General features: G+C 51.9%; 2 protein-coding genes across 4 annotated transcripts in view; one reads left to right on the top strand and one right to left on the bottom strand.

Annotated features, from left to right (window-relative positions):
- CNNM2 (cyclin and CBS domain divalent metal cation transport mediator 2) overlaps positions 1-4,413 on the top strand; it is a 123,026-nt gene extending 118,613 nt beyond the window's left edge. Inside the window, exon 8 of the mRNA XM_068398275.1 lies at positions 1,695-4,413. Within this exon, the coding sequence (XP_068254376.1) occupies positions 1,695-1,904 (210 nt within the window). The 3' untranslated portion in view covers positions 1,905-4,413. The remainder of the gene's footprint in view (positions 1-1,694) is intronic.
- An 8,751-nt stretch (positions 4,414-13,164) lies between these two features.
- Positions 13,165-20,079, bottom strand: part of NT5C2 (5'-nucleotidase, cytosolic II) — a 63,448-nt gene continuing 56,533 nt past the window's right edge. For all 3 annotated transcript variants that reach the window (XM_068398923.1, XM_068398921.1, XM_068398922.1), the window contains 7 exons: positions 18,409-18,516; positions 17,966-18,032; positions 17,116-17,286; positions 16,205-16,256; positions 15,895-15,955; positions 15,164-15,340; positions 13,165-14,943 (listed from right to left, as the gene is read on the bottom strand). In XM_068398923.1, coding sequence (XP_068255024.1) covers positions 14,689-14,943; positions 15,164-15,340; positions 15,895-15,955; positions 16,205-16,256; positions 17,116-17,286; positions 17,966-18,032; positions 18,409-18,516 — 891 coding nt within the window. In that variant the 3' untranslated portion in view covers positions 13,165-14,688. The remainder of the gene's footprint in view (positions 14,944-15,163; positions 15,341-15,894; positions 15,956-16,204; positions 16,257-17,115; positions 17,287-17,965; positions 18,033-18,408; positions 18,517-20,079) is intronic.

Genomic DNA, 20,079 nt, shown 5'->3' on the forward strand with positions numbered 1-20,079 from the left:
AACTTCACATGTTAGGCTCATGTCTCATACCACCAGTGAGTCGCTGCATGAATATAGCTCTGTCCCCCAGCATGGTGCATCCCACGCTGAAATCTATGTGAGTCCTGTGGGACAGGAAATGTAGCAGAGCTGAGGAACAGCTAATGCTGGCAGCAGTTCCAGCCCAGCTGGGAGTCCAGGGAAGCTGACGTCCCGTGGCCAGAAGTTGACCTTGATGCTTTTCTTAAATTAAGTGCACATTCACAGTTTCTTTGTATGCAACTCAAATGATTTGTGAACTCAACTTCTGTCAAAATTAATTCAATATTAAGAATGTGGAATAGAGTAGAAATACTAGAATGCTAAATTGATTATTCCATAGCCAAATTTTAAAAGGAGAGTACACTCCTGCATTTAAAATTTTGACAGATGTAAGTGTGCTGGTCAATGGTTCAAGCCTTCAAGGTTTAGATCAGTAAATATTTAACACTGGGCGAGTGATTCTCACTACGGATTTCAATGGATAATCTGCTGTACAGAGCAGCTGCTCATCTTATGCTGGTTTGCGTGGAGTCCTTCCAACTCTCACTGTGTTCATACCAAGGCTGATGAATGCTAAACTGTCTGGTATCTCTGCAGTCAGACTTGCAGACCTCTTTTTGCATCACTCTGCTTTACACATAGGACAGAGTACCCAACATTAGTGTTTTTGCTGTGCCACGTGGGCATTTATTCAATTAGTACTTTGTAAACCAGGGTTGTGACCTGCTTGTGCATGTTAGGATTTTGCTTTTGGAGTTGTGACCTGGTCCATCTGACTCTCTCCATTTCCAGTCCCTCTTTTGCATTGCTAATGAAACTTACAGTTTTCAAAAAGTCATTTCACTTCTTCCACCTTCCTGCCTGCTGGGATAACCCACTGCTGTTGTAGCACACGGGGCTGCCAGTGCACGTGCATCTTGCTGCCTGTCCTGGCTGAGAAGGCAGACCTGGAGGAGTTTACAGGACTGGTTGCTTGTGGCTCAGGGAAGAATTCTCTACCACCATAGGCAGGTGTATGGAGCTATAGGCGTCCTTGCCTCTGGGGCGTTGTGGGCAGGAACGCTCTGTGCTCTAGGCCAGCTCCTGTCATGACTGTTCTGTTGAATGCAGCCAGTTCTTGCAGAGACCAGTGGAAGACTTCACGGGTTGCTGATTTGCACTCATCTCTATGGAAATCCCAGTCTTTTCTAGAATCAAATGTTCTTATGTATCGAAATAAGGCTGTACCTCCTGCGGCGTTTGCTGGCCTAGACAAGAGCAGTAATGCTTGTACCCTCTGGCTCTATAGGAACTCTTAGAGCCTCACCAGGAGCTCACTGAAGTTGGGAGAAAGACTTCACTGAACTCTGGTTCTGGCCCTAAATGTGTGCATGGTTAGAAGGAAATGGAGATCTGACTTAAAGATCTCTGCAGAGGAATAAATCCCTGCCTTTGAACAGCATAGTGACCGCACAGCTCTGTGCTTCCACCCTGTCTGGAAATGTCACCGTGCTGTGGTGTTGAGTTGGGATGCTCTAGGCTTGCAAAGCGCAGGGATGTTTTATAGAAACAGGCAAATGGGTTGAAGTGTGATCATCTGGAAAGGGAGGGCACTTTATTTTCTCGGTGTGTCCCACGGGAGACACAAAAGCGTGACTGGCTGTTTTTGTTCCTTCCTTCTGTTCTTGGAGCAGATCTCAAGACAGCAGTACCAAAATGCCCTGATGGCATCCCGGATGGACAAAACACCTCAGTCCTCGGACAGTGAAAACACTAAAATCGAACTGACTCTTACGGAGCTGCATGACCGTTTGCCGGACGAGACAGCAAACCTGCTGAATGAACAGAACTGTGTGACTCACAAGCAGCCCAACCACAGTATGCACAGTGAAGGAGCCATCTAGGAGCTGACTCCCCACAACCCACCCATCCCATCTCCTCAGCAGGACCAGCCCTCGCTTCTTCCTGCCTCCTCCCCGAGTGTGAACACTGTTAGTATGTGCTTGCAACACTGTGCTGCATCCAGTGTTCTGAGACCAAAGACTTTTGCGTCCGTTCTGGGAGCAGAAGAGGAAGAAACAGGAAGAAAGGAGCAAAGAGCAAGAGAGACTAAAGCCCCAAGCGTACTTTGGGAATGGTGAGCCACCTTTGAGAACAATGAAAATACTTCTTGCGAAGTAGAATCATGTTTATTTTTTATTTGTATTTTTGATCCTTGTTGGGTTTTTCCTCCTCAAACACATATGGAGAAGTTTAAAAGGTCCTCCAGTTATTTTTTCAAGAGAGATCTTGTTTTTAAAAAGTATTTTGCAGAGTTTTAAATTGTTTCTGTCCCTCCCAAACCTCAAATTGGTTCTGTCGTGGTTTTGTGAATTGGTTCGAATGTCCTTAGGCCTCTTTTCACCCCTCTGTGGTCCTTCTTGTTGCCCTGTTGAAGAAGTTAGTAACTGGTACTTTTATGTTATTTGTGTCCTAAGAATGAGCAAGCTTCAAGGAACCTCTGGTTTCAGCCACCTGGAGGGCCAAGGGATGAGCCTTACTACATTCTTCCAGTTAGGTTTCAGGGAAGGAGTGGTTACTTTGGTATTTAATGGTCTCTCAGATTTCAGAAGGTTTCTTTGTAAAACAGGCAAAAGCGTTGTTACACTTAGAGTTCTGTAACCTCCAAAAACTTTGTGTATGTTGAAGATGATACTGGGGGGGAAGGCATTAATTAGCAAAACTGCTGTCTCGTGAAATGAAAGCCGGGCATAATTTTCCGTAGTGAAGTAACTGGGTGATTTTCATTGATGTTCCTGACAATTGCATGGTGAAGTAATGGGTGCATCCCACAATGACAAGATTTAAGCACTTGCATGCTGTAGCGGTCTGCACAGCGTTAACCTTGGCCATAGCAGATGAGCAGTCTTTGCTAAATAACAGAGAACATCAGTCCCCGCCCCCCCACTTCAATCTCTTGTATTAACACAAAAGATGCTGCTACAGTTACGCCCAAAGTACATCCTCCAGGTGACAGTAAACCTCTGCCAGTGCAAGGATGGGCTCTGCTGAGGAGTCGGGACCATCCTCTCTCCAAGAACTGACAAAACTTTCTGGACACGAGTGTATTGTACTTCAGGGATTCGGAGAGGTTCGTTTCCGTGCTGTTCCCAGCCACATTCCTTCCTTTGAGTGGATTTAGTGCATTTCCTTCTCTCTTGCCCCTTTTAACAGCCATTTTAGGGATTACCATGGTAGCAGAGCAGAGAGCCTCCCACCCAGCTGCTGCTAGTGCAGGGCACCCCATGTTGAGCAGCAGAAACCAATTCCTCCACCCCAAAAACCTGAATGCAGACTGGGTGCAAGCAAGAGGCACCCCGTGGCAGTTGTGCATCACACATTCCCTACTCCCACACATGGAGTCTAAAAGTTGTCAAATGGAAAAAAATGTCTCCCCCTCCCCAATCCACTCTCCTTCCAGTGCTGTCTCAAACAAAATGTGAATGTTGCCCTCGGTATCTCGAGTGATAAATAAATCAGGCATTGTGGTTTCGAGACCCTTCTGTGGCCCCTGGCTATGTAGCATTTCCCTTCCTTTCTTTACACCCAGATAATCTCATCTGACCCTCAAAGAAGCCCCCAGCCCCAAATGCAACTGCCAGAGCTCTCTGTGCCTGCACGCCTGCCCCGTCTCTCTTGCTCACAGGCTGGGGAAGGCACTCGCTGCAAGTTCCCGTGGTCCATCTTTGTGAATGGCTGCTGGAAAGGTGCAATATTTTGCTGGAGGATCTCCCTGCAGGAAACTGGAGTGCGTGATGTCAGAGCTGTTTGGGTCTGCACGTGTGTCTCCTCTTTTGGCTTCAGAAAACAGCCCTAATTTTTGCTGTCCTTCCGGAAGGGAAAGGTGCACTTCTTCCTTGGAGCCACCCATGAGGATGAAGTCCCCACAAGGGGGCATAGAAATTGCACGGTATCTAACTTGTGCACCCAGTGAGGAGGAAACAGGGCCTCCAAAACCTTACTCTCACATTTAGCTTTTTATTAACGTTTTGTGAGTCCCATCTAAAAGCGTTTCTTTAGTCTCCATCCTCACTCTGATGCACACCAGCCCACCACCACCGAGAGCACACGGCTCAGCATCAGCACGGGCTGACCTAAGCCCTGCTCGTTCCTGGAGAGCTGTCAATATTGCACCTTTCTCGCAAAGCAAAATGTTGAGATGTTACAGCGTTTGTCCTCGGCAAGTGACTCACCTTGCCGGTTTTTATCTAGCATTGCTGAATGTAAAAGTTTGTCGGAAGTGTTTGACACGGTGGTGAACGTGAGATGCAGTATCCGTTTTGTCAAACCTGCCCAAGGAGGAGAGGCTCAAGTCAAGGAAGCTCTCTCTCTGGGACGAGGTTGCTCTCTGGATCTGACTTCTGCTTCGTATGGCGGGTTATGGGTTTATTTCAGTGTCTGTTTCCCTTTAAAAAAAAAAAAAGAAAAATAAAAAGAAAAAGAAAAAGAAAAATAAAAAGAAAAAGAAAAAGAAAAAGAAAAAGAAAAAGAAAAAGAAAAAGAAAAAGAAAAAGAAAAAGAAAAAAAGAAAAAGAAAAAGCCAGTTTTTCCAACCAAAGCCATGTGATCCCAAAGCAAATACCTCCTGCTTCTGCCCATGCTGCACTGTTCCAAAATTTGCAGGCGATTTTTTGCATGACTGTTTTTTCATCATTTGTACAGCTCCAGTAATGGAAAGTGAAATAATTTCCATAAAAATAGTTGATTATAGATGTGTTTCATATGGAAAATATGTACCTGACCCAGAGGGGTTAGGAGCTGCTACTGCTAATTAGCTTGAAGAGCAAAGCATGGTCCTCTCCCTGGAGGGGAAAAAAAATCTGGTCTCCCTGTTCTCAGGGTATTTACAGTTTTACTGTTTAATAAATGCAAGGAGTTCCCAGCCCTCGTGGTGGGAACCATCACAAGCAGAGGAGCCCGGTGCCCAGCTCAGGATCACTTCTGAGCCTCCAGATGGCATTTGCCGCCATTGGGGCTTGGCTCTCCTGACTGCAATGGACATGCCATGGCGTCTGAGTCTGTGCCCTTGCAGGAGGTGTCCTGTCAGAGCAGCTCTGCTTTCTCTGCCTCGCAGGGCTGCCGGTCGACGCCGCAGCACAGGACACCAGCTGGTGGCTTTGGGAATCATTGGACTTGACCTCAGACCTCGGCAAGGCTTTGACTTGTAGAAGGGATACTGCATCTTCCTATGTCAGCTCCTACTGCCGCCTTTGCTCCTCTCGTCCGTCTGCCTCCAGGTGCAGGCAGAGGGGTGGACAATGGCCTGTTGGCCGGGCGAGGCTGGGAGGGCATCTAGCCGTGGTTTCTACTGTCAATCCAATTTTGCACAAGAGTTCTTTGAAGTGAGGTTTTTCAACACTAATATCTTAAATGCACAACTGTGAATTATAACTTTTACACTCCTGTTGGCTGAATTTCCTTTAAATGAAATGAACCTGAATCTGTTGTAACTATGATTTATTTTTTTTTAATTCTGTGTATTGCCAAATCTTTGTAAAGAGTGAAGGAATGTTCTTGCTTTCCAATGAGAATCTTTCTCCAAACGAGACTGACTCTGGTGGCGTGGAGATCATATGAAGCACGCTAGTTCTGAGTGAAGAGGGCCTTGGGAGGGGCTTAGCAAACCAACCTCGGCCTCTCTGTAGACCCCAAGCTCAGACCGTCCAGAGTTTACAAAGTGCTTGTTGTTTTATTCCCAGCTTGTCCACTCCCTGAAATCCCTGTGCAGCTGAAGGCCGGTGCCCTGGAGGAGCTCAGGATGGGGTATCATCCCACAGAGGGACGAGGGATGCTGGCAGGGTGTCCAGGCTGGCCGGGGAGCAGGGGCCCCGAGGCTGGCTTGGCAGGATGAGGTGCTTCCCCCATCCAGTTGCACCAGCAGAGCAAGCAGGTCCTTCCACCACTCTCTGCTTCTGCTCCAAACCTGTAGTCGTGTGTAGTTCCCTCTCACGCTTTTTTTGCCCCCATGCATGCTCCTGCTTGGGACTGAGCAGGGATGGGATGATTCCGAGACCTGGGCAGGGCAGCTGGAGCTGGAGCTGGCTGCTCAAAGCTTGGGCCCCGTTGGAAGAGGGGTCAGCCACTCATTCACATTGTGCTCACTGTTCTGTTCCTCCTCTCTTCTCCTGGACTTACTCCCCTTTTCCTCACCGCAGGGTCATTTTTTTTTTGTTTGTTTTTTTCTTCTTTTAAGTGCCTTTTTGTACGGGTGGAGCTGGCAAGAGTAGGAGTCTCAGGATATGGCCCTTTGCACTCACCTCAGACCTGGAGAAAGCTCAGGGGGAGCAGGGAGAGTTGCCCACAATGGCCCATGGACATCACCTGTTGCTGCTTCTCAGCCTTCAGGGCCCAGCTCAGATGAGGAGGAGATTTTGGCACTGGTGGTGTCAGGCTCTGGCTCGAATCAGCTCAAAGAAAACCAAAGAGGTAGCTTTGTGTGAGGGGCTGCTTGGGCAGCGGTGGTGCTTCCTGTGATCTCTGCAGAGCTCAGCCAAGGGTGTGGGGGTGTGGATGGCAAAGAGCAGTGCTGTCTCCTCACGAGCATCCCGTGTAAGTATCCTACGTGATGGAGAACACAGCCCCATTCTCCAGGACCCCTGGGAACATGCATCTTCCTTGTGCTGAAATACAGTATCTATAGAAACCATTCCCACATGAAAGATGTACCATATTTTATATGATATCTAATACACACGTCTGTGGTTTTAAAACCAGTACCTGTGTACCAGTTGTCAAGTTATCCAGTGTCTGGATTACCAGTAGAAAACTGGGGCTGGGGGGCGGGGAAGGATGCTGCAGAGAGCACCTCTTGCTGTGATGCTAACTTGAGGCTTCATCCCCAAGGTGTCGGGCCAGCGTTGAGGGGTTCCTGCGTTCGTACTGTGTGCTGCCACGTGCGAAGCTGGCACAAAGCGGAAAACCAGCGTGTGATGCGGACCTGGGCTTGCTGCCCACCTCGCTGCCTGGCTCTGCGCTGGGGCTCTAAATAGACCCAAAGAAGTACCTGGTCCTTGGATACTGAGGGTTGGTTTGGCCCAACAGTGGAACAACGAGCTTAACTAACATGATTAAAAGCTCAGCCTCTTTTCATGGCACGGAGGAGAAAGCAGCCTTCATCCTGACTTGACCAGCAGAGAGGACAAGCTCCACACTACAAGCTGGGCTGAGAAGCTGCCCTCATCCCTGCTCTGTTGTTATACTTGGTCTATCAGTTGCAGGTCTCTTGTTGGTGCGATCTCTGGTGATACTGGCCTCACTCCCATGCATCAACAGCACAGGGGACTCGGAGACATCCACAGCTTTCCACAGAGCCCCCTGGACAATCCTGCTCGGTGTCTTGCTCTCATCCTGCAGCCTGGCTTCACGCTGGGTTGTGTTCCTCCACGGTTAGTTTCACGGCTGCGTCCTTGAGGCCATGTCCAGGTGAGGGGACTCTGTTGCTGCGGGTCCAAGACGGTACGGTTGAGCTTTTTGGTCTGTTTTTGCGTGTTTGCTGTTCAGTTAGAAGCTGGATGTGAGGAGGCCAGAGCATTCCCTAGGAGAAAGCCTGGGATGCCAGGTTATCCCAGCACCCTTCCCTGAACAGCAGGGATGGGAAGGGGGTGACAGAAAGCTGCCCCCAGCCTTTGGTACGGTACAAGGGGCAGAGGGAGGTGTTTCACAGATCAGTAGCACTGAACTCAGTCAAAGTGACATCTTTTTGTTCTCGTTATCCCGAGCTCAGGCTCTATAGCAGTTCTGCACCTTGGAAATATGGTACTCAAAGCTGCTGGTTGTCTGTCTCCAGCTGAAAAACATCTATCCTCTCTCCTGAGGTTTCTCCTTCAGGCCCTGTTTTCCTCTGAGCAGGGCTGATCACTGGGATCTGCAGAGGATGGTGCCCCAGCTGCTGTCACTCCTCCAGCACAGATTTCTGGCTAACCAAGTGCTTGGTGTGTAATTCTCCCCCAGTAGGAGAGGTTTGGCTGTTCTAGACAGAGGCTGCCTGTCGTAGAGCTGGGCTTGAGGTTTGTTGGCTATTGTGAGCCAAACAAGCACCCAAAACATGCAAAGGCTGCAGGTGGCTCCGGTGCTCCAGAGGTGGATTTGATGTCTCTGTTGTCTTCTCCTCCTAGCAGCAGTGCGGCAGGCGGTTGGCAGCCGGGTTTGTTGGAGAGGAAGGGCTTGTCCCAGCGTTGGTGCTTGGCAGAGCAGTCTAGCTTCCCCTTTCAGCTGTTTGGAGATTGCAGAGCTTTATAAAAGGAGGTGGGTTTTTTTGTCCTCTGGGCATCACTGATGTACCAAGTCCTTCCAAATTCAGGTGAGAAACTTGTAGGTGTCAGGTGAGTAGCCTGGATCGTAGGCCTTTAGCTGGAAGTGCCAATACTGACTGCATGCCTTCTGGATTGCCCAAAGATCAACGTGGGAGCGTGGTGGGGACTCCCGGTGAGCTCCTCTGTTCGCAGCAGTGACAGACTGGCCAGGCCTAGATCAGCTCTAGTGTCATCCCTGCTTTAAAGTCTCAGGTCCCAGCAGGCTGGGCTGGTTTGGCCGGCGGGTTCTTACCCAGGGTACGTGCTCTGTCCTTCTGCATCATGCTGGCTTGGATTCAGCAACGTAGCTTTCTGCGGCTGCTGCTCTCGCATCGGCCGTGGCTGTTCCTTTGCTCTTCTCGCTGTAGTTTGGTTGAGTGTTCAGGAAGGTGAGAGAAGGAGGTGCAGCAGTCGGGAACAGGTGATGCTGTGGCCATCCTGTCTTCACTCCTCACACTAAGGAGATGCTGCTCAAGGGACTCTGCCTTCCTCACAGACCACATGAAATTTGGAGAGTGGAAACCCACCAGGACGCCAGCACCAGTGCTCTGGTCCCATTTGATCCATGTTCTCCTGAGCACAAGGGTGGCTTACAAGCAGTTCAGGGTCAGGCCCTGCTGAGGGACCTCAGAGCTCTTGACGTGTGCTTTCTCCAGCACGCAGAGCTGCAGAGCCAACCTCCATACCTGAATCATGGGGCAGGCACCTGGACGCCAAACACATTGAATCTCAAAACCCAAATACTTGAGAAGAGTTCCTGGAAGCCACGAGCAGCTGGTGCTCAGCACCTGGAGGTCTCACACCAAACCTTTCTCCTGCAGTCGGGTCCTTCCTGGCTGCCCTGAGCCTCCTCCCGGCCGCTGCTGGCTCGGCCTCGGTTCCCCCCTCTCAGCGGCGTGGCGGCTCTCCCTCTGCAGTGCGTTTTCGTTGCTACCTGATCCCGCTCAGCCACTCCAGCCGGCTCTTCCCTGGGTCTTATTTGCCATCGTACGTGGTCTTTGCGAATGTTGTATCATATTGTACATGACTTCAGGTTCCCAGAGTTGTAGTATTCTGACTACAGTATTGCCATGTGTGTACATAAACCTGAATAAGCACAACTGAAATCCTGAAATGAAGTGTATACGTTTCATATACTGATTGTCATACAAATGAATTTTATAATTATTCCAATTTTGTTGTAGATTTCCAATCTTTCCTATTTATTTTGTACCAGATTTATTTGTATATTTTGTGATTTTGTTTAAAAGCATTTTGTTTATTTCTATTCTTTTTAGATAAATGATGATTTTTTTTTTTCTGTTGAACATTCCAGTTTATGCATTTTTCCCTCCTCCATGCTCCCCCCTCGTTTCCAAGGGACAGATTTTGGCATGCGGGTGGTGGGGCTGATGTCGGTGATCCCAGACCCAGATCTCTGCTATTGTCACCTCAGCAGACTTTAATGTCCACTTCAGCTGGGAAGAGCCTTGGAGAGGCCGGATCCTGTTCCCTTTAGAGCCAGGTCTTGCTTTTCACTTTGGTGGATCTGGGCCCATAAGTCCTCGAGGCGGGGAGGGCTGTGCTGGTGGTTTTGCTGACCAGGAGCTGGGAAGCCGGTGGCAACGGCAAGCAGCTGACCTTCCCTTTCAGAAGTTCCCTCAAGGGTGAGGGCCTTATTCTTCCACTAATAAACCCCTCTTATTTACAACCTGCTCTCTATATATCATGTTTGTTTGTCCAGAAGCATAGATGCTGTCTGTCTGTTTGTAGCATGTGTTCCTGCCACGTGGTGCGTGACTGGGGGTCGCCAGCGAGGGACGTGGCTGGTGGTGATGGCGGCTCCGTTGGATGGGAGTCGCTGGTGGAGTGAGTCTGTCTGCGTTCGGTGCCACTGCCTGCTCCCCTGGGGTGGGCGCTTCGGCAGCAGAGTTGTGCTGAGCCTGCAGTGACAGAGATGTGTTTCTGAGCAGGAGAGTGAGCCATCGCTTCAGCTCCACACTGGCAGAGGAACGGCCGACCCTTTCCTGTCTGCCAGATACAGCCCGGCCGTGAGCCCGTTTCGTGCTTCTGCCATCCCTCAACCCCTGTCCTCCTCACAGCCATGTCACCCATCTGCTCTCACTGCACTGGGCTTTCTTCCTTGCTGTCTTCGTTTAGCCTGCACCAGGGACTAAACAATAACCAGTTGCCCTATCACCCAGCATCCCTTCCCCAACAGAGAAAGGGAACTGGGAAAAGGAGGGAGACTCGTGGGTGAAAATTTAAACGGATTCAATAAAATAAGGAAACCCATATCAATGCTAATACAAAAGACACAAAATTATACTTAGCCCACAGAGTGGTGATAAGTCACTCCAGGGACAGCATTCTCATTGAGAAGAGAGGAGAAAGAGAGAGAAGAAAGCAGAGCAAAGAACCCCTCCCATCCCCAGCAGCTTTCCCATTTATAGTGAACCTGACGTTAATGTTACAGAATACACCTGTGGGCCAGCCTGGGTCAGCTGCCCTGGATTTAACTACTGATGGCCTTGATCACCACACCACAGCTGGCCACAAACTGAAACAAAATGTAACAGAAACTTGAGTCTATAAATTTTATCCCCATGAAACCAGGACACTTGCTCAGCTCTTGAGCTGCTGAATTGCTGAGTCGGGCAGTACTTGCTCAAGCCTTGTGGGAGGTTTTGCTGCCCCCGGTGCAGCCTCTGTCCCTGTTCCTGTGCTGCAAGGTGGTCCCGTCCCCCTGGACCTCGCTCCCCAGCATCATATCAGCAGGACGGGGAGAGCGTCACGTCCTGCCAGGACTTCTGCTCCCCTGCGTCTGCCTGTCCCTGGCAGCACATGCATGGTGGGATGCTGCAAGCAGGATGTAAGTAGAATTACTGTGAAGGCAGACTGGGTCTGGCTGTGATGGTGAAGAGCAGTGGGAAGGGGGAGCAGGGCAGGAGAGCCTGGGGCTCCTGGAAGGGAGGACACGAGAGGCTCGGTCCTTGCAGCCAGGTGTTGGCTGCACTGCAGCCGGAGCAGTGCCTGAAGCAAAGGCAGCTGCACCCGGGGCTCTGTATTCTTGGGGCTCCAGCAGCACCCAGGCTCTGTGGCTGGGCCCCATGCCGCCACACCAGCGGGGATGAGACCCCCAGTGCTAAAGACCAGTCTCACACACCATGTGAGTCATGCTCAAGGTCACCTTTTGTACCCACCGGTTGTTAAGCCCTGGTAGACCATTCACCCCTGCCCCCCCCCCCCCCCCCCCCCCCCCCCCCCCCCCCCCCCCCCGCCAACACTGCTGCCGCATCGGTCTGAGTGCCCGGCCAGCCCTGCGCCCCAGCCCTGTGCTCCTCTGCAGCCCCGCAGGCCCCAGGGCCGTTCTGCTGGAGATGACACCAGCACCCTTGAGGATGACACCCTTGTGCGGGGCTGGGGTGGGCTGGTGGCTCTGCATCCACAGAATCGCCTGGTCAGTGTGTGCCACAGGTGGCCGGGGCTTCAGGTGGGAGGGTTGCGGTATGTGCTGCTCAGGGACTGGCACAGGGCTTGGCCCCCTCCATCACGGTTAGGTGCACCCCGATACCGGGGTTGTGCTTCAGCTGCAGTGGGCCCTCTCTCTGCTGAGAGAGGAGATGGTGTGATGGAAGAGGAGCTGGGACCATCTCTGGTTACTTTGAAGTAACTCAGAAGTAGTTGCTGGCAGTGACCAGCACAGTGTCTGCAGGGCTGTGGCTAAGGGCAGCGCAAGCCTTGGGCTCCTGGGCCTGGTAGCTTTTGCTTGGTGCAGCTGCTGTGAGCCCCGCCTCCATCTCTGTGGAGCAGGGAGAGTGGGCATGTGGTGTGGGAGAAATCAGAAAACAGGTCAGTGAGGGCTCAGGGCCGGGGTGAGGCCCATACACCTGCCTCCTTGCACCCTGGCTCTTGCTCAGTGGTTTCTTACTGCACCACCATTGCAGAGCCTGCACAGGACGGGCAGCATGGCACGAGGCCGGGCAGCGAGCAGTGCCTGTGTACATCAGGCTCTGCCTGCTGCTTTCCCACCATCAAGTGAGGGTCAAATACTTTCCATTGCTCCAACCTTGAAGAGTCTTCTCTCCATCACAGTCAGAAATAGCCCTGGGCTGGGAGTGAGCTATTTGTGGTGATCGGTTAGGAAGGAGGAATGCACAGAGCTCCCCAGACCTCCCTTCCTGCAGCCCCACGCCCTCCCCAGCTGCTGAGCTAGAGCTTAAAAAAAAATCCAAGTGCCTATACTTGGAGAAATGAGGTTTAAACATAGCGAATCCCAGCATGGCCTTTAGTGAAAGGGCTCGGGAACAACTCCCTCAAACCCTTCGTACAGCCAACCTCACTGTGGGTATGCATTAGCTGTTCTCCAGACCCCAAAATCAAGGGGTCAGGGACCCAGTTCTGGGTTTGGGGCTTTTAGCAATCCCTGAAGTGTCGGCTGTTGATTGTTGGCCACTGTCTGCAGCCATTTAGTGTTGCTTTTCTGCTTGGCACTTTGGGCCCTGGCTACTGAACATCCTTCTGTAGTAGCTCTGATGGCGGGGCCTCGTCTGGGCTGGTTTGGTCGATACAAGGGGTTTGTTCATAGGCGAGGGCTGTGCACAGCAGCGTGCTGTCCCCAGGGCTGTCCCTATCTGGGCTGGGCGCAGGGCACACGCAGCCCTTGGCTATGCCAGCTGGTGCCGTCGCTGCGGCAGCACTGTCCTTCCCCAGGTGTTTTTCTCTGTTTAATGAGGTTTGCAGCTGCTGGTGAGCTTGGGCTCACCAGACCCACCCCCAGACCAGTCCTGGCTCTCCCTGCCACCTCCAGCAGAGCCCGTGTCATCTCAGCGACGCGCCCACAAAGCACCAGGCATTTCTTAGAAATGTCATCATTTATTGACTTGAACAACTGCCACTACAGCAGCAGCACTTCCTGCTCAGATGTTGGTGGTGTGGTTTTTCTTTTTTTATTTTCTCCTAAGGTACTTTAAAATGGAAAAAAAAAAAAAAATTAAATGAGTTTATGGTACTGAAACAACAGTTGAATTCGTTACAAGAGGGCCCTCGTTGTAATCCCTTCACAGCGAACGGCACAGGCAGGAGTAAGGGAGGCTGCACCCACAACAGGGAGGAAAACCGCAGGGCACTGCTGCCCAGCTGCTCGCTGGCCCCACGCCTTCCCCGGGCTGGCTTTCAGGCACAAGGACCTCTTGCCCATCCCCATGGGGCACCCCCAATCCCCACATGGCAGCCTGCAGCCGTCACCCTCCTTGGCCAGGGACGCAGCCTTGCCCACCACAACCTGCGGTGAGGCTCCACTTGCTCCGCACCAGGCCAAAGACAAGGGCAGCTGCCAGCCAGACTGAAGAGTCCCGGCTCCCACCGCGGGGCTGTAGAGGAGCCCCTGGGGCACCTGCTGTTCCCTACTTTAGGGTTTCCCTGGTTCACAGCACCCTGGAATAACAGGCCCTTTCCCTCCAGGTGGTGGCTGGGTTTGTCTTTGGGAAGCTTCACTTTCTTAAAGCTGAGCAGACAGAAAGGTCAGTAATAGGCAGTAGGAAAACAAAGCAACTAAGCTAACGCTAAAGTAGTAGCTTCGAGCTCCTGGGTTAATATTTACTGCTGAAGCTATAGGAGTTGAGAACACAGTGTGCGGCTCAGCTGTTTGAGAAATGCGTTGAAAATCATGCACCACATGCCAATGATGAAAGAGACCTTTGAAACACTGGGAGAGGATGACAAGCGTCTACAAGCCAAAACGTGTACAGCTGCAGATAGGCAAGAGCTGGAATCCCACCGCCACACGTGATGGCTGGAGGAATCAAACCACTTACACAGAGAAACACGCTAAGCAGAGGGTAAACTGAGTGCTGGAAGCCACAGCAACAGCCTGGCTAACATGGAGGTGGGAGGGGTTGTAACCCAGAAGCAGAGGGTTAAGGACAGCAACCCAACGGGCAGGAGGATTTGGATCATTTTGTCTCCTGCAGGACCCAGCACATCCCTTCCTTCTCCACAGCGAGTGTAACAAATGGCAAAAACCGTTCACAGGACAACGTTCGAATGAAAATCAAATGGAACGCATTATGGGAAAGGCAGGAACGTGCAGCATCCCTAAATGTAATGGGAGCAGCATGACAGCGCAGGCGGGCAGTCCAATCTGAATGCACCACCCAGGCAGAATCCATCAGCTCTTTGAACCGTCTGCAAGACTGAAAACAAGGGTCTCCTCCTAATTAGTGTTAATTTGTTAAAAGTTTCTGGACACTTCCAAAATGTGCCTTTGCAAGAATCACACCCCCCCAACCCATCACCCCGAGGGCCCCAACAACGGAATCCGCTCCTGATCACTGCTAGAGTCACGGTTTGTCTTCAGAAATGCTTTGCTTTTTCCTTCTTATTCCTCTTCCTCTTCCTCCTCTTCCTCCTCTTCCTCTTCCTCATCGTCATCTTCATCGTGGCAATGTGTGATTTCCTGAGGTGCCTGGGGGAAGAGGTTGGGCGGTTTGATCTCACTGATGGAGCGGGTCAGTTGATGCCGCTTGTAGTCAGTATCTTTAAAATCCACTGAGGTGCGATTGCGCGTGGCCATTGGCGACTCCTTCTCATTGATGTCGACATGCGTGTGCTCCACCGTGGACTCGTGTGGCATCTGCACATGTAAGAGAGAGATAGGAGATGGGAAGAGGTGTCCCAGTCCCAGGGTACCTCCCCGAGACAGATGGAGAGCAAACCCCAGAACGTGACCCTTTGGCCCACGGTGCATCAAATGCCACCCAACCCTCCAAGGTGCTGCTCCTGGTGCTTGTGGAAGCATTAACGAACACAAGGGCAGGCACCTTTGGGACCCCTGCCCAGGGTCTGCAACTCACCAGGACGTGGGCGGCTCTGAAGAGGTAGCTGAAGGGGTAGTAGAGGAGGTTGATGAAGGAGGCTGCATAGAGATCAGCATAGCGCATCACCTGGCTGGCAAACAGGGTCTGCCGAGAGCCACTGCGGAACAGGCTCCCCATCATCCCGTAGCACATGTCCATGTCATGGGTCACTTTCTACAAGCAAAGAGCAGGTTAGATCCTGGGCCAGGCAGGCAGCAGCGCGGAGCCACGACAGCACTGAAGTGGAGCGCACTGAGAGCTGGGGCTACATGAGATCTGCAGGGATCTCCAGCAAGGCTTCCTGTACTCGTATCTCACAGCATCACAGCACAGCCGCGTCCCAGCTATCCAAGGGGAAGGCAGCAGCGGGCACAGGGCCAGTACCTGCCCCATGCTGGCACTTCAGGACTGGCTGAATGAGGGGCTACAGCCCCTCCAAACTCGTGTGCGCCAGCGCCCCATTCTGCAGCGCTGAGCACCGTCAGTCAGGGCTGCCATGTACAAGAGGAAGGAGACCCCATTCCAGACCAGGCTGCCTTTCAGGAGTGCCAGTGACACCAGTGAGCCAAGAAGCTCCTCCATTTGCGTCCACAAAGCCAGAATGGCTTTGCCAAGCCTGCCGTGCCCACCCAAAGGCAGAGCAAAGCATTTCAGGGCTAAGCAGTGGGGTTGGGTTGTCAAGCCCTTTGGGATCCAAAAGGATGAAAAGGGATTTTTATGATTGGTACCTTAATGCGTCTCTGGATGGAGCTGATGTCAGGGCGTTCATTGCTGCTACTGTCCAGATGCCTAGTTACAGGCGAGAAGGTAAATACACGGTGTGAAAAGCCTTTCAGAAGCAGATGCTGTGGGATGGGGACTCGGGGGAGGGAGGCTGGTCTGGAGGGGAAGATTGGTCTTGTGGGCAGAGCCCAGGCCTGAGTCAAAGCTCCGGCAGCAGTGCCGCTAACCCAACCCCAAGGTTTCGTCAGAGCTGCTCATTAGCTGTCGCTAGGCTGGGAGAGGCAGCAGGAAAGTTGTCACTGTTTGAACACTCACTTGTATAGCTCGGCCAAGAAAATGTCCAGACTCTGCAGCTCTTCAAAAAGGGCTGGAAAATCCAGAAAATAAAGGGGGGGAAGGTAAGTTTAAACTGTTGAAATGAAAAGGGCTGAAAGCAAACCCACCATCCTGCCCGCTCCCCTTGCATGGTGGCAGAGGGGCACTGCATCAAGGAGCATGGCATCTCACGGCCACTGTGCAGGGAGAGGGCTCAGTCGTGCTCTGTGTCACTTGCAGAGCTTCAGGCTTGGTTTCTGGTTGACCCTTTTGTTTTTGAGTCTGAACCTTCGCAGCCCTCACCAAAACCTTCCAACCAGCCATGGGGCAACTTGCATTACCCCCAGACCTATTTACACACCAAAGGGCAAACCTGGGAGAAAAGCAGTAGCGCTGGAGGATGGGAAACACGCAGCACTTTGGCAGCAGAGCAGCAGAGGGAGCGGGAGGAAGGAGGAGGAAGCGGCTGGTGAGCAGGGACTCCCTGCAGGTGGGAGAGCAGTCATGGCTCAGGCATTACAGGGAGAATAACCCAGGTGTCGTCAGATACTTTTTACCAGAGAAGCCACAGCTCCATATGGGCAGAGGAGTTTTTGGGGTAGGGTTATGGATGAGGAACAATTCAACCCCACCCACCTGCAGCTTCTTCCCCTACCCAATTCAGCACTTGGCTGATCATGCACAAGTGGCCTGGGAAAGAGCACAGGAAAGGCCTGAGAGCCCGAGGCCAGCCCATGGAGAGCTCCCCCAGCTCCTGCCACCACCACCCAGACCCAGGGAAAAACAGCTGAAAGGAGAAGTGGCAAACCAGGGTGATCTCTCCCCTGCACCCCTATGCCCTGGCAATCTCAGGGGTGCAGCACCAGGCAAGCAAGAGCAAAGCCTGGCCGGGGGTTTGCCCGTCTGCTGACCGCTTTTGTCTGTCCAGACATGCAGCTCCTGCGCCAGCTCAGGGATCACCAGGAAGGTCCTCCAGCCCTGGCGCTTCTTGGATTTGAGGATGTCTCCAAAGATATGGTCTCCGATGTACAAGATATCCTTCCCTTTGGCCCCCAGCAGGTCACAGACCGTGTCTGAAGAGCCTGAAAGAAGAATGGCATGGCTCAGAACTGGGAGCCAAAATGAACCGTGTGGCTCATTTCTGAGGGCCAGGGTTAGGGACAGAGCAGGTGCATTCTTGTCCCAGAAACCTCCACTGCTAAACATAGCAGCCCTGCTTGGCCGTGGCAGCATGGGGCACTGCCCACCCACCTGGGAGTTCACCCAGGGGCAGCTTTGCCCACACACACCCCCACATGAATGGCAGCAGCAGAGGGGCCATGCTGCCTCCCACCCCACATGAGAGTAATGGAGCCCTGGGCATCACAGACAGCCCTGTATATCCACCCGCTGCCCTTCCCTGGCTCAAGGGACCCTCCAAGCGTGGTCACACTGGTGGCAGCACCGTAAGTATAGCTGGGAACGTTGCATTGGGCCAGCTGCAGCTCTCCCTCCACCACAAGCCCTGCAGTGGCATTTCCCAGACCCTCTCTGGCAAGGAAGAAAAGGGCGTTTGAGGAGGAACAGGTTCATTTCTTCCCTGCGTTGGGCAGCAATGATGATGGAGAGCTTCTGCTGCAGTGAGCAGAGGGCACAGTACAATGCACTTTGGGAGACACAACCTTGCCTAGTACCTGGCACAAGTCCTCTCACAGCCGGAGTGGCTGAAGGCCATGAGGGCACATCAGCCACTCCACAGGACAAGAAGAGTTCTTGCCTCACCTCCTGAGTAGACGATGCCATGCTGCAGCGGGCCAGTGTAGGTACCAATCTTCAGCTTCCCAGTCACCTGAGGAAGGGGACATGGTGTTAGTACCAAACAGCTGACGGTCTGTATCTTTTCTGTCCTATTGACACTTTACTCTTTGTCTCTCTCTCACTCCCAGGCAGCCTAGAGGTGGCTTTCCACATTCCTTTCCTATTGCCACCTGCAGTACGTGAGGGAAGCCAGCAAAGCCTTGAGCTCTGCTGTGCCTCAGGTGATGGGGTTGTTCAGGAATCATTAAGAGGTTCTCCTCTTAGTGGCTTCTTAGTGGCTTCTGCCAGCCCACCATCTCTAGGGCAGGCCCTGTCTAAATACTGTGTTGCCCATTGCCACTAAGAGATGCCACACAAGAGGTGCACAAGCCCTTCCAGCTGTAGAGGTACCTCCATATGCCACTCACCGTGTCCACTTGCCGCAACACGGTGCCTTCCCCAAAGAAGAGGGGTTTTCGCGCATCCACGAGGATCAGGTCGAAGTAGGACTGCCATGGCCTATGGGCACTCCCAGGCTGCAAAGGCAAAACCAAACCCCAGAATCAGGCACAACACAATCAACCACAGGGAGTTTAACCCGAGTGTCATTGTCCATAGCCATAACATTGTGGCATTGCTGGTCCATCAAGATCCCCCAGCTCGTGCCTCTTGTGGTACGATGCTGGGTTGCCAGCACTCCTTTCTTCCAGCAAGCCCATCCCAACCCAGCCTAGCAGCGATGACTGAGGACGTGGTGTGAGATACGAGAACTGCACTGAACATCCATGTCACAGCACAGCTGTCGTGTAAAAAGATGCTGTAAATGACACTGCTGCCACTGTTTCTGAAGGTGATACCCTGTGTAGATCCAGACACATGTGACTTCACAGCTTCAGCCTTACAAGGCCATGCTGGTGCATTTGCCAAGAGTGGGAAAATGCCTGGACTCTATTCCACAGAGCACAGCTTTGAATCACAGCCCTGCCCAAAGGACACTGGGCATTCACGAGCCCTTTCTGCTCTGCTCTGTTCTTCCGCTCTTTCTGAGACCAAGACCACAGCAAGGAGTTTTTTGAGCTATCAGTTGTGGTGATTTTCCATGTTCTGAAAATTTCTCCCTTCTACCTTTAGAGTACAGTGTGAAAAGACATCTTTTGAGCGTGAGAGAGCCTCACACTGGGAGACTGAGAAAGCAGTATAAATTCAGCTCATAAGTCTCTCTCCAAAAGTTGCAGGGCTGAGTTTTGACCTCAGAAAACCAGTGTCCTGGTTTGGCCTAAACCAGGCCGATTTTCCTTTCAGTGATTTTTACTTTCAGCTAAGTCTCCTCTAAGTAACTGCACTTTCTGAAACTAACTGCATGTTTTGCAGACAGCGTCTGCTTCCAGGACTGATAACGCTCGAAGTTTGTAGTTATCGCTGAGGCACCGGTAGGGATGTTGTGCAGAAAGGCTCTTGCTGTACTTGTTCTTAGAGAAACCAAGGTCACTGCTGAATTCCTCACTGCTTACAAGTGAAGAGCCGAAAGGGGGTCGCAGCTGCAGGGGGGAGCAGACAGGGCAGGTGACCCAAAATTGACCAACGAGGGTATTCCATCCCATACACGTCATTCTCAGTATAAAGCGGGGGGATCACGAGGGTCTCGCTCTCTTTCTGCTATGGCCGGTGTCCAAGGAGGACTCCGTCTGTTTTCCTGCTGCCCCCGATCCCGATCCGTGCATTCCTGAATCCAGCTCTCGACCGTCGCTAGGCCCAGCCTGGGCCTTCCCGGAGCCTGCCCTGCAGTGCCGGTGGTGACGTGGCTGACTTCAGGGGAGCTCAATCTTGGTTTTGTATATATATTTGTATATATTTGATTATTTCTATTATTGTTATTATACTCTTTTTCATTATTATAGTTTATTAAAACTGTTTTAACTTTCCATCCCAGAAGTCTCTCTCCCTTTTCCTTTTCCCTTTCCCTCTGGGGGGAGGGGGGGGGATAACAGAGAGCATCTGCCGCAGGTTTAATAGCCGGCCCAGCTTTAAACCGTGACAACCAGAAAAAGCATGACTAAAAGTTTTGGAGTTACCATAGTCGAGGCACAATCAGCTATAAA

The sequence above is a fragment of the Nyctibius grandis genome, chromosome 4, assembly GCF_013368605.1.
Source record: "Nyctibius grandis isolate bNycGra1 chromosome 4, bNycGra1.pri, whole genome shotgun sequence".
NCBI classification, from domain to species: domain Eukaryota; kingdom Metazoa; phylum Chordata; class Aves; order Nyctibiiformes; family Nyctibiidae; genus Nyctibius; species Nyctibius grandis.